Source organism: Amblyomma mixtum, chromosome 1 (assembly GCF_055824585.1).
Source record: "Amblyomma mixtum isolate Tamu chromosome 1, ASM5582458v1, whole genome shotgun sequence".
In the NCBI taxonomy this organism is placed as follows: Eukaryota; Metazoa; Arthropoda; class Arachnida; order Ixodida; family Ixodidae; genus Amblyomma; species Amblyomma mixtum.
Window position 1 is genome coordinate 267,452,420 of NC_143012.1, and position 12,906 is coordinate 267,465,325.

The following is a 12,906-nucleotide window of genomic DNA, read 5'->3' on the forward strand; positions in this document are numbered from 1 at the left end:
CGTGAAAAAATCTGAAACGTTGCATTCCTTTAGTAAACCACGCGTTTTCCGCCTTTTCTCGCGATGAGACGACTATAACACGCTGTTACCGGCCCTTGAAATGTTAAAGCAAGATTAGATAGGGGAAGCAAAATACTCAAAGCTTTAGTTTCTCTATGAGAGACGCCGTAGTGGAGGGATCCGGAAATTTCGACCACCTTAGTCGCTTTGGGACGTTAAACCCCATAAACCAACCAACCTTATCTCGTACAATGTCAATAACGCTGGTTGTTCAATTTTTGTTTTCCATACTGGCAATGCAGCTGAATACAATGGCAGCATGTATGCACGTAGCCGCCTGTCACATAAAAAGCTGTTCACGGTTAATAGGTTATTACGTGTCAAGGCAGTACTCAGGACACCACGCACGTCGTAGGAGACGGCTCCGGATTCATTTACACAAGATGGGTTTGTTTACCTTGCACCAAGATTTCAGTACGCTGGCGTTCATGCGTTTCCGACTCAGTCGAAATGCGGCCGCTGTGGCTGCGGATCTGTCCCGCGACCTTGGATTCAGCGGCCGAACACCACTCACAGAGCTACTACGGAGTGAATATCAAAAGTAAATAAACTGTAAGTTTACCTTCCCGAAGCGACACATGGGCTATGAGGGACTAGTCCGAGGTGAGGGTCTCCGGATTAATTTAAACCGCCTAGGGCTCATCGTGCTTACATTGCAGAATACACGGACGTTTTTGTATTTCGCCTCCATCGAAATACGGCCGCCACTGCCGGGCTCGAACCCGCGACCTTGAGTTCAACAAGCCGAACGCCAGAGCCACTGAGCCACCGCGGTGGGTCGAAGATTAAAAGTGTTTGCCAGAGAAATCGCTTAATCATATCTTTCCTGATACCATATAATATTTCGCCGCTGTTTTATCGATGCATATCTTACAATGGAGAGATATTGTTCTCTTGCTGGAGTTCTGAGCACGGTGGAAGGTTACAATATATGGCTTCCCTCTTAAGAGGAAAAGCTCTTGGCTCGTTTCCCAGCGCCGTTTTTCCTCTTCGATATAATGGGAGCGCTAATGAAACCGGCTCAGCTGAAGTGCCATGTACTCTGCTTAATGTCAGCGACGCGAAGTGTAAGCGAGCTGCTGTCCGATTAATGCAGGGGTGGAGTTATAGGCCACTCTTACAGAGTGTGGTTGGAAAGGGAGGACGTGGGGGGGGGGGGGGGGGGCAGTCTTTTTCGCACCATGCATTTCTTGAAATCCTTGCGTCGTACATAGGGTTCAGCGTATTTTTCCTATGGAATATTTTTCGCCTGAAGGGGAGCGGATGTCTTAGCATTGTCGCTGTTGGTCTACAGTTTGTAGCCAACCAATAGGTTGGCTACTGTATTGTAGACAGCCAAAAGAAGAACTACGTTATGGTGGATACGGAACTGACATTTTATTTATCCTTTAAAAACACGAGCATTTGCCTGTTGAGTCAGAAAGTCTCCGTTTGAGCAGTCAATGTCAGACGCAACCTTTCTGGTCTTCATTTGTGTCTGCTGAACCGTAATGTACTTTATTCCATTTCCTGCCCTCGCGAACAGCTAGAGACTGCTCGGAAGCTATCCTAGCTGACACATCGTACAGAAGCCTCAAGAAATGCGACTGCCCTTTAAAGTGCAGGTGACGTCAGCAGCTTCACTTCTCAAGCCTCTTTCCCTTCTTCATGTTTGCCTGCCTCCTGAATGCCTAACCGGTTGTACGAAGTTGTTTTGCCGAAACTGGGTGCGCTTGAGGCTTTTTGTTTCTTTTTTCCTTCTTAGAATTGCATATATTAGGTGGTTTTTCTGATTAATCTTACTTTTTGTTCACCTAACCTACCTGTATAGTAGACAGAGACTGCAAAACTAAAACAAGTTACAACGTCCGAAGATCTTGGAACCAATCTTGTTACTAAAAAATTCACTGATTTGTAGTGAAAAATTAAATCACTGTCAACGTTCACATGAGCAGAGCCACCGGCTTCGAGGAAAGCTACAAAGCTTTTTGGCGTGGCTGTAGTTGAAGATAGTTACGTTTAATTGTTTCCAAAGTGATGTTTAACGTAATTATTCCGCCGAAGCAACCACATAACCCATTGGAAGATCTATTTCACTATACTCGAGTAGAAGTCTCTTATGAATATTGCCACGTATCATTGTAGTGTTTGTTCGTTCACGCTCAAGGCTGCAGGAAAGGGCTGTTATCATTTTTGTTCGTGACGCGAGAAGCGACCGGACTTATCTCGATTGTTCACAACCATGAACAGCTGCATCTACGTGTTTCTAGATTACTCTAGATGATCTCGACCTGTTATCTCGAAGTTTCCTTGCCGGCTTTAAATTGAACGATGCCGCGAGCAGCGGGCATTCGTAGTTCGACGATTGACGAGCACGCTTGTTGCTTACGCCGCCACCGAGTGAGTCAGTTCTTTTGCGGGCGCAAGTCAGCCCAAATAAAGAGCATCGTTTGCAAGTATTTCTGGTGTCTTCCTGACCGCTGGACTGCCGTCACTACAACGTGACAATATTGTTTATTACTTTCGTTTGACAATTCCTTTTTCATGATAACCAGTGTATGAAAGAAAATGCGCCCACTAGAAGCCCACTTAATCCAGCCACGAGACGTTCTACGCAAGTTTACATTCAGAACGGAGACCTCTGTTCACGTAAGCCTTTATCAAAGGTCTAGAGCCCAGTGGTGCTTTCTCCTAAGCCGAGTGATGGGGCTTGTATAGCATTAGTTGTATCCCTAACCTTCGGACGCGGGATCAGCACAGTTCGTCTTACCATCAATAGATGTGCAACGCTGGATATGCATAACGAACCACATGGCGTGGCGCAGAAGCAAATTCCCTGGGCTATAAACTACTGACAGAGAGGTACCTGTTCGTAGCACATGGGGACGTATATTGAAGGCGCAGGCTTCTTCGACCTTACTTTACCGCTGAGTTAATCTATGCTCTGTCACTGGGTGAAATATCCCGCGTTTGTGCCTTCGGTCAAACCCCTGTGTACCTAACCAAAATGACCGGCGTTGATAATTACTTTCTTCTGTTAGACCTAAAATTACTCTGAAAAATTTAGTTGCACGATCTTCTTTTCCCTGAAAACCACCTTCGGGTTTACATCCTATAGAACCGCCTACAATGGTGATGACGCTTGTGTCCAGCAATAAAATTACCCGAAAACTTGGACTGCTGGCACCATTTTTGTGGGCAGGGTTATTAAAACTGTCGGGGTGCCTGAAAGCGTGTGCTGCCACGCATGCCAACAGAACACACAAAAAAAGGTGGTAATTTTAACAGGAACACTTTGTGATGAGATCGTATTTGGAATTTCTTTTTACTTTCTTGAAATCGGGACTGCAGTGGGAAAGGAGGGGGAGGAATTCAGCTCGATTTTTTGATATTACAAAGGCCTCTCTCTTTGTGGAAAAAAGAGAATTGTTGGTCAGATCGTTCCTTCATTGAAATTTATTTAGAACACCGAGTATTATTTGCATCAAAGCTTTGCGAAATCAGTTTTCTTAATATGTAAACTGAACGGAATTTTCCTACAATCCGCACTTCCAGAGCGGTGATATGCTCACAAAGTGCTTCCATTTCTATTCTATCTTCGCATACACCTATGCTTTAAACGGGTGACCTCCTGCTGACCTCCCCCTGACACCTGACCTGTCTCTTTTCTGTTGTTCTTGCACAGTCAAGAAATTTACAAGACGTCGATCTCAAGAACGGGATGGGCTCAGCGGCTTGTAAGTCTCGTGTTTGTCAGATCATACGTCCACACAACAATAGAGATTGCGTGCACGGTTCAGCTCCATCTGAAGGCATTCACATGCCGCCCATATCATGTAGTCTCCAATCATGTGATTTATCTCACTGATTACGCACTGCAATCAGCAAGCTGGAAACGCGAGGGATCAGCTTCTCTTCCTACGCACGACGCATTAATTTCAACCGACTGCTAAAGTGTACTTTTTGTTATCCCCCCCCCCCTTTTTTTTCTTTGAAGAAGAAGAGGGGCGAGGGGGAGGCGGACTTCTCCAGAGCCGCTGCAAGCTTTCAGGTTGTGCGGGTTGCTATGGCGACGCGCTATGGGTTTGTGACGTGCGTCACCGTATTGCTCACTTGACTGCTGTCTGCACCTAACGCTACTACTTCCATTGCTCATGCGCCAGGCGCACGCAGCAACTCAGCGAGCAGTAAGGCGACGCCCAAACTGTGCTTGATGGGGCCAGGTAAAAGCGTAACGCAGTCCTGGAAGCAGTATGGCGATGCCCAGTTTGAGTCTGTAAACTCGTTGTCTACAAGCTGATCTGTTTACCGGAAGATATTTCTTGACATTCATGCTTGGACATCTACGGTATATTTTGTGTGAGCGCGATATTAAATCAATTTGGTTTGGTTTGGTTTATGGGGTTTAACGTCCCAAAGCGACTAAGGCTATGAGAGACGCCGTAGTGGAGGGCTCCGGAAATTTCGACCACCTGGGGTTCTTTAACGTGCACTGACATCGCACAGTACACGGGCCTCTAGAATTTCTCCTCCAAAGAAATTCCAGCCGCCGCGGCCGGGATCGAACCCGCGTCTTTCGGGACAGCAGCCGAGCACCATAACCGCTGAGCCACCGCGGCGGCCTAAATCAATTTCAATCAGAAACTGCAATTAAAATCTTGGTCTTTTTGCTGTCTGCATGGGTTCGCGATTACTTCCGTTACTGCGGTGTTATGGTTTGAGAAATGCTAGACAATAGCATATGTGACACGGTCTCTTCCATTATTTTTCAGCGGCCTGGATATCGTAAAGACAACATACAAAACAGGTAAGAAACATAAGACCTGGAATAAATGTAGGCCTAAATCATTATCCATACATGCCACAGTGATGTATTGCGTAATGCGTACAACGAAATGCATATGTAATGCGTACAACCGTTCCTTCTCTTGACCCATTGTTGCCAGGGCACTTGTCAAGGCCGTCATCTACTTCGAGTCGATAATCGTGGAGAAAATCACGCAAGTTCCGGAGCTCAGCGTAAGTCTACGGCACAGCAGACTGGGGTTGCGGCCGGGACTTGTCAATACCTCATTCTCTTCGCCTATTTGCGACAAAGGATGCAGTATTTCAGCATAGCGCGCTGAAATGCGTATTCCTTCAGGAGAAAAAGTGGTGCGTACCATTCCAGCTTCGGTCAGACTTCACTGCCATGAGGCTTTCAGCAGAACCTACAAGGGAGGTCACCACTTTTAATAGAAGGACGTTAGGATGCTCATTCGGGTCCTGTTTGGCAAACCGTGCAACAAGGAGATGTAAATACTTTTGCTCCCGCTGCAGTGCCATGGGTATATTCCCGCATAAAGGTTCGTGGCTTCCTCACAGCGCATGCGCTAAAGTATACGTTGATGGACGCACTGTACTTTACAGCGATCAGCATGACTTGCAACGCGTGTGCAGTGGCAATTTCATCACGCCAGCATGCGATCTGCTTCCTCTAGTCTCTGACGCACCTGACAGCAAAAAAAAAAAAAAAAGTGTTAGGCTATCCCAAATGTGCGTACGTGTCATCCCCTGAGCTTTCTGTCTCGCCTCCTACTTTCATCTGAAGTGGACTTAGGCGCTCCGATGATCGTGCTTGGTCTGGTCGACGTAGTTCCTTCTGACTTGCGTTACTGCCTTTTGAAGTACGTTAGTCGGTGGATCCGTCTCGTTGCAACGAAAAAAAAGAAAGGAAATATAAGAAACGTCGCCGTGTTGCAATAAGGAACAATCCAGCGAATGAAGCCGCACGCATCTTCTTCTTACGCAGCAGTGCGATCTAAAGAGCGAATCAATGAGAACTGCTGAACACGGTTTCAATCGGTATTTGCAACTCGAAATCGTCAGTAGGACGGGAGGATCTACGGACGTGCTTCTGTACCCCATAATGCATGCGTGCAGGAATGAAAGGCCGCCGTGCGCGATTGCCCTCACAATTGGGCCATTGCTGGGGAACTATGAGTCTCTGAAAAATCTTTACAAACCGTGAACTATAAACTAAGGCTTTCTTTGCGCTTCGCGCGGCATATAGCCTGATGTGTGCTTTAGCCTCCTTGGGTATAGTACCTGTCATTCCATCAACCCACCATTTCTTAGCCGTGAATAAAAAACATTGAACGAACTGCGCAACTCATTATGCGTGCTTCGTAAAGGGCGTCAGAGGAGCTTTGCGAACATTAGTAAACAATTGATAACATATCAGTCTGGGCTAGTTCGTTCATGAGTGGCCTCGACACAAGTGACCCGGCGCTGTGGTATATGTGGCTCTTAATGATTTTACTCATGGCTCTGGGGCCTAATAAATTATATCCCCTGTACTGAGATCAGGCACTAAAGGAAGTCGGTGCTCATTTGGGCGAAAATATTCCGGAAAGCGTTCCTATATTTGCAACGCACGAAAATATTTACGAGGCCGGGCATAAAGGTTGCAGCCTTACTACATATTTTATTTTCTTTAGCCGCGGCCAGCAGCAACAGCTGTGCAACAGTTCTCATCCGTTCGCTGCATTAGGGCTATAGCGCTGTGAATTGAGTGTACGGCTTCTATCGTTGGTGCTTTTCTCGCGGACCACTTGTTTTCTTAATACACCACTGGCCCGTTACCTCGTATTTGCCCCTTATCTTTCCGTTACAAGGAAACAGAGCCAGCTATTGAAGGGCTTGAAAGGCAGGGAGCAGACCGCGGCCACTGTGACAAATCAAAAGACGCCGCGTCAGCGCGTCGCACGTAAGAAGCGTCACAAGTCGTGCTAAGCGCGATAGTATAGTACATATACGTTTGTGTTTGGCACGGCATAAAAGTAACGCACGTTTTACCGAAATACACTGTGTACGTTTCCTACGTATAGCATTATGCGTATGCGCAACACTTCCTTATACCTTTACGGGGCTATTCCTTGGGCTTCACAACAACCGCTTGACAACTATTCGGGCACAAAAAAATGCATTATTCTGAATTTTGCTTTAAGCTTTTATTTTTGCATTTTGTCAATGCATGCGTTGTTCCTATAGGCTTTTCTGCGGTCCGCTCCAGTGTTTCCTTCGTCGGTAAGCGTCTGAAACTGAAAATTAACAGCAGCATCGAGCAACAGCAGATTTTTCGTGTATAATCACAAAGAGTATATGTGATGCTTGTAGAACCGCGAGTCGCTTGTTGCTGGCTGCTCCTGTGCTGTGTTGAGTGATGTTCCTTCGCCTCTGGCACTTCGCAGCGAATGTGCTGAAAGATAAAGTATTGCACGCTTAGGCTTCCGTGGATATCAGCAGTGCGACCGCGCTTCGAAGCGAGGGTCAAGAAAACGGAAGCAAGCATGCAATCCTTTATCTTCCATTTATCTCTCGGCGCCTCCACTTCGACAAAACGAGGTTATACGGAGGTCATTTGGTGTTTCCATCAGGCCGCTATGGCTCTTTACCTTTGCCATGGCTCACTCTAGGCAGGTGTGGTGTAGGCAAAAGTATAACGCTCTTGATTCGGCGCACTTATTAGTAAGCTAACTCTAAGGTTTCCAATCTCGAAAAAAAACCCCGCTGTCTGTGAGTCTGAAGCCAGTTAGATCTGCAGAAATAATATAGATATGGGCCGCGACTGCGCCGCGCCTGTGTTTCAAACCCGCGGGTTCGAAACACAGGCGCGGCGGCACGAGCGGACCAGCTTTGCTGGCCACTGCACGAGAGCACTACGTGATCGCCGTGTTTTTTTTCTGTATTGCGCCTGTTGCGGCAAGGACAGAAACACCCCAGCTATGTCGGTTGGTTTGACGCCAAAACTTCTGGACCTTCATTTTAACAAGAACATTCGTCAGAGAAACCTTGGTTCCTGAGGATGTCACGCAGCTTACATACATTCTCAAGAAAATAACTGAACACAGGGCTGACCGCCAAATCGCATGCAAGCCGAGAAGAAACAGCCCATATCCTTGAGCAATGGATCCAGAACATACTGTTCACGCAGTGCCCTCTTCAGGTGTGTTAGCGTTCCAAAAATTTAGAGTGCGTTGCCACAAAGGTCCCCATGCAATCATCGATTTCGCCTATATCTTCCCCTGAAGCCTGACCTTGAAACTCTAGCCCTGAACCGAAAGCGAAACAAAGCGCGATGTGCTAGCGCACATACATCGTATCTGGCCAAGTAAGCTAAATCGACTTTAATTTTTTACCTACCTCCGGTGTTTTCCTTACTTTCTCAGACGTTACGTTTTTGTCGCATAGAGAGGTGCACTGTTTAGACACTCTTAACGTGCCCTGGCATGTAAAAGCAGATGCTTTCAGCGAGGTTACTCCGCTTTCGGCGCAGTATATCTGACAAAGTGAGCTCGGCTCCGTTCATTGCAGAGAGAAAGCGAACAAATACTCTTGAAAGAGCCCCGCTTTGAGTTCTCCCATAAGTAAGAAAAGAATAAAACGAATAACCCACAATAAACGTTCAGTAGCAAGGAAGAAATTATGGCAAAAAGCTTCTGGCGCATATTCTTAACGACACCACGTTCGCATATTGATATTTCAAGGCTGTCTTATAGTAGCCCACAGAAAGTGCCTCTCGCCCCCAGTGTCCCAAATGATCAATTATTCAATACGCCCATTAAATCGCGTGCTCATATTCCGTTCCATTAGTACGCTGCTTCTAAGCGCGGGCTTTGCCTTCACCTTACCTTCCCTCGTACAAGCTTATATTTGTTTAATAGCTACTGAAACCACTGGATTATCTAGCCACCTATACAGTTTTTCACTCAGACTGATATCCGTTTCGCTGGGGACTCGGCTCAACGAACACGACTGTCTTAGATTACTCAGATTAAGTGCCTCGAATGACGGCGCTGTAGCTGGGTTGGAGTTTTTTACGTTATCTTTTTAAAATTCGGCGAGAGCGCAGTTCTGGTTGTTTTATTTTTTTTTTGCCAAGAATAATATTTTCTACGGGCGAATTCCTTTTTTCTTTTCGGAAATATGATGTGGTATTTCTGTACGGTCAAAAGTCACCTTATTTTGGTCTTTCTGTCAGCACGAGCAGTTGACTTACAAATAAACAACGCACATAGGTCGTACTTAATGGGTGTTTTCGTGCAATTTCAACAGAAAATTTTATCGCTAAGCCCCCCTCCCTTACACACACCCCCGGGTAGGTATAGAGCAGCAATGCCTCAAAACGCAACTCTGCGCTAATCCAACGACACCACCGTATACCACCACCCCCTGGCATCGTCATCATCATCACCACCAGCCTGACCAACGTTTTTAGAACCCTTTGAAAGGGATCTAAAAACGTTGAGCCTGACTACTCCCACTGCAGTGCAAAGGCCTCTCCCATGTGTCTCAAGTTAACCCTGTCCTTTGCCAGTTGCGGCCACCGTATTGCCGCAAATTTCTTAATCACATCCATCCACCTAACTCTCTGCCGTCCCCTGCTACGCTTGCTTTGTCTTGGAATCCACTCCGTTACCCTTAAAGGGCCACTGACCAGGGTCCGGACATTTTTGAAAAACAAGCCCACTGCATAGATGAGGCATCGAAGATAACCTCTGCAAAATACTAGAGCCATGCGCGCCCCGAAAAGCTGCGAAAATTCAAATCAAAGCCCGTTCGTTCTTTCCTTCCTTCAAAAACGGGCCCCGCCCACTACTCTGCACCCCGCTGACGTCAAGGGTGGCTACTTTCGCTAAAGGCACTCCATTGGTGCATCGTTCTGACTGACGGGAGAAGGTTGGGCGTAGCCTTGGCGTCGCGTCGTCTGCACAAGGCTTTCCGCAGCGCCTTCTGTTCTGGCTCATGCCTCCAAACCCGCATGAAGGAAAAAAAAAAAAAAAAAAACTGCGGAGGGAGCGTGCGGCGACAGCCTTGAACCCTTGCCATAAAAAGTAAAAAATAGTAAAACTGAGGGAGTTGGTTCGCCCCCCCCCCCCTCCCCCCCCCCCGCCGTGATCACGTCACGAGAAGCTCTGCGTGCGCGCTCCCTACTCAGTTTCTTTTCTTCTATGCGAGCCCCCCAAAACAAGGTTTTAATTAGTAGTGCAGCAGAGCCTTTCCCTCGCTCGTCCACTTGAGCGCTCCGCATAGACACCGCTTATCCTCCATGCATCTTGCGTACGCCCTGACTCCAATGAACGACATGGGCTTCGGAGCGGAGAAAAGACACAAACACACAGAACACAAACACACATGAAGAAAAGCAAACGGGCGGTTGCCGGGTCCGCACTTCGCCGTGTGTTTCGAACAGAAACGACTTCCGCCCATCCGCTCGTGAAACGGTGGGGAGGCCTAAAAAAAAAAATGAAAAGGTGGCTCGCTAACTGGGAATGACAAACAGATGTATGAAAGGGTGCGCTCGCTAACAAGTCTAGGTGGTCGAGCCGATCGCGCCTCTCGATCGTTCAGTGTGCGGAGAAAATGCGACGACGCTGTTTCAGCCCCAGCAGCAAAAACCAAGAAAAGAATTCTATTGAAGGCGGGGCCATGACGTAGCCCCGTGACGCACTCCACAGACACCACGCCTCCGGCTTACGTCGGAGAAGGAAGGGGTGATTTTGCCTTGCCGAGCCTACTCGACGAGGAGCGGGAGAGAAGAATTTCGAGGAGGGAATGGAAGGAGAGGAGGCTCGCTGAAAGAGAGGTAGAGAGTGTCTGCTGAGCTGGGGTGGTCCGTGGCCCTTTAAGGACCCACGCTTATCCTGCCTTCGCATTACATGTCTTGCTCAGGCCCATTTCGTCCTCTTGATTTCGACTAGGATGTCATTAACTCGCGTTTGTTCCTTGACTGACACTGCCCTCTTCCTGTCTCTTAACGCTCATTTTCCTTTCCGTGTAAAGTATTGTTATGCCAAATAAATGGGCAGCGTTTTTGACGATAAGAAAAACGTTAATAGCAAAAAAACATGCGAGCCTGCCGAAGGGAGACCTGTAGATATATTTATTCTTCTAGTGGAATCTTGCGCTATATGAAACAGTTGCGTTCATAAACAATTTCCCGTTGAAAGATTCGCTGGCTCAAAATGCTCTTAACGCCAGTCAAGAGCAGGGGCTTTTCGGTTAAGAAGCATAGGTGGGGGAGGATCACCGTGATGTGACTTACCCTTAAACAATTATTACTGTATATGTAAAACATGAGAGAGGAGAAGGAGAAAAGGATGGACTCAGCGCCTGCTTAAGCCTATGCCAGGACTATATATAGAAAAAGTGCCCCAAAGATAAATTAGATTATCTATATTTTCATGTCTGCCTACCTCTTCGCTCAATCGCCAAACACATCACTATTCCCGCCCTTTTCCGGCCGAAAACGATTCCAGCTACATCGCTGACCAGGACAGAGAACGTTTTTGCGTGCAGACAGCTCAGTGTTTCGAAACTCATTTAAGCAGATCGGAATTGATCCCACCGCTACCTCGCACTTTAAGGTGTTGCGCAGAAGCCTGGCGGCCCACAGTGCAACGTGACCCACATTATCTCGGGTAACGTTCGGGAAAGCACGCCATATGGATTGAGTGAGATTGGCGAAGGTATGGCGCACGGAGTAGCACGTACCACACTTGCACGTTAGTGCGTGCAGCCTACCTTCCAGCTCTGTCTTCGGCCAAGTTGCTCATACATCTAGCTGTCAGACGTAAGCTAAGTTAATTACTTGTAAAGCTCACAAAGCCGCAAAATGCGCAGATCTGACGCAGACAGCTTGACACCTAAGTGCGTTCGCACAATAACGGGAACACCAGGCTGGCATTACGTTGCCCATAACTAAGAGCTCTCGTGCCACCATTGATCATTAGTGGGATCCACTTAGAGCATGACGTGCGTTTGTTGTTATTTTTTGGTCCAGCTAAAAAAAAGATCGGTGTCAGTCATGGTTGGCAATCCAATAACCTTGTACGGAACGTACAAAAGCAGACCGCGAATTCCTCATTAAGAGCTGAATACATAATGTGCGAATTCTTGTGCACTTGAAGCAGTTTATATATGTCATCGTAATGAGTTGGTAATAGTAACATTACGCCCTCACTGTCTTGTGAAGCGCATTCATTGCTAACCGTCCGCATCTACGTAACACGCATATGTCTCCATACAACCACTTCCGACGCAGGACGCAACCACGCTGAGCAACGTCGGTGGATTCATGGGAATGTACCTGGGCCTCTCGTTCCTGGTCATCTTCGAGATCCTGGAGATATTCGTGCGGTGGTTCATCTACCTCTATCGCAGGCGCCGCGCCTCGGTCGTGCCGCAGCAGGAACACCTAGAGCCAGCGCCATCTACATGGCAGAGGCACATTGACAAGGCCGTCGAGGCCTCCCGAGGCTCCGGCCGCCACGGTTGGCTCGGGCAGCAACAGCAGCGGTCCTGCTGGGAGATCATGAAGGACCCTCGAGCGAGCGGCGCCGGACTCGTGGCCGTCAAGAGGCATCCCGGTCCGCCGCAATACGGCTACTTCGACTCTTCCGACTGGAAGAGCGCAGCCGAAGAGGTCCTTGGACCGTTCAACCCGACATTCCTGCACCGAGGCCTCCGGCCTCGGGCGTTCTACTAACGATCTATGGTCTAGCGCGTCCCCACTCGCAGAGCTCTTTGATATCGTACTGATCATACCACTCGTGAAAATTTACATGGAACCCTCGTATGAAAATACGGCTGTCTGATTGGTCAAAAACTTTGAGGTTTTGGATGGATGAATGGAATACAGGTGCGCCCCCTTGAAACAGGGTAAAGGCAGTTGCCACCAGGTTCGTTTTTTATAATTTAGTTAGCTGACTACCATGCCATCTTGCGGTGTTAGATGAACTGCTCGGCGCCGCTCAAAAACATAGTGATGGTGAGGAAAGGAAAGTGCAGGGCGCTATCAAAAAGCTTCTGATCTCCTCTAAAGCT

The 12,906-nt window shown here is 47.7% G+C and overlaps 1 protein-coding gene across 1 annotated transcript in view; it reads left to right on the forward strand.

The window, feature by feature from the left end:
- Positions 1–12,689, forward strand: part of LOC149371627 (acid-sensing ion channel 1C-like) — a 36,178-nt gene extending 23,489 nt beyond the window's left edge. The window contains exons 9-13 of the mRNA XM_089585209.1: positions 1,586–1,664; positions 3,725–3,776; positions 4,812–4,846; positions 4,986–5,058; positions 12,125–12,689. Of these exons, the coding sequence (XP_089441335.1) occupies positions 1,586–1,664; positions 3,725–3,776; positions 4,812–4,846; positions 4,986–5,058; positions 12,125–12,568 (683 nt within the window). The 3' untranslated portion in view covers positions 12,569–12,689. The remainder of the gene's footprint in view (positions 1–1,585; positions 1,665–3,724; positions 3,777–4,811; positions 4,847–4,985; positions 5,059–12,124) is intronic.
- The last annotated feature ends 217 nt before the right edge of the window (positions 12,690–12,906 follow it).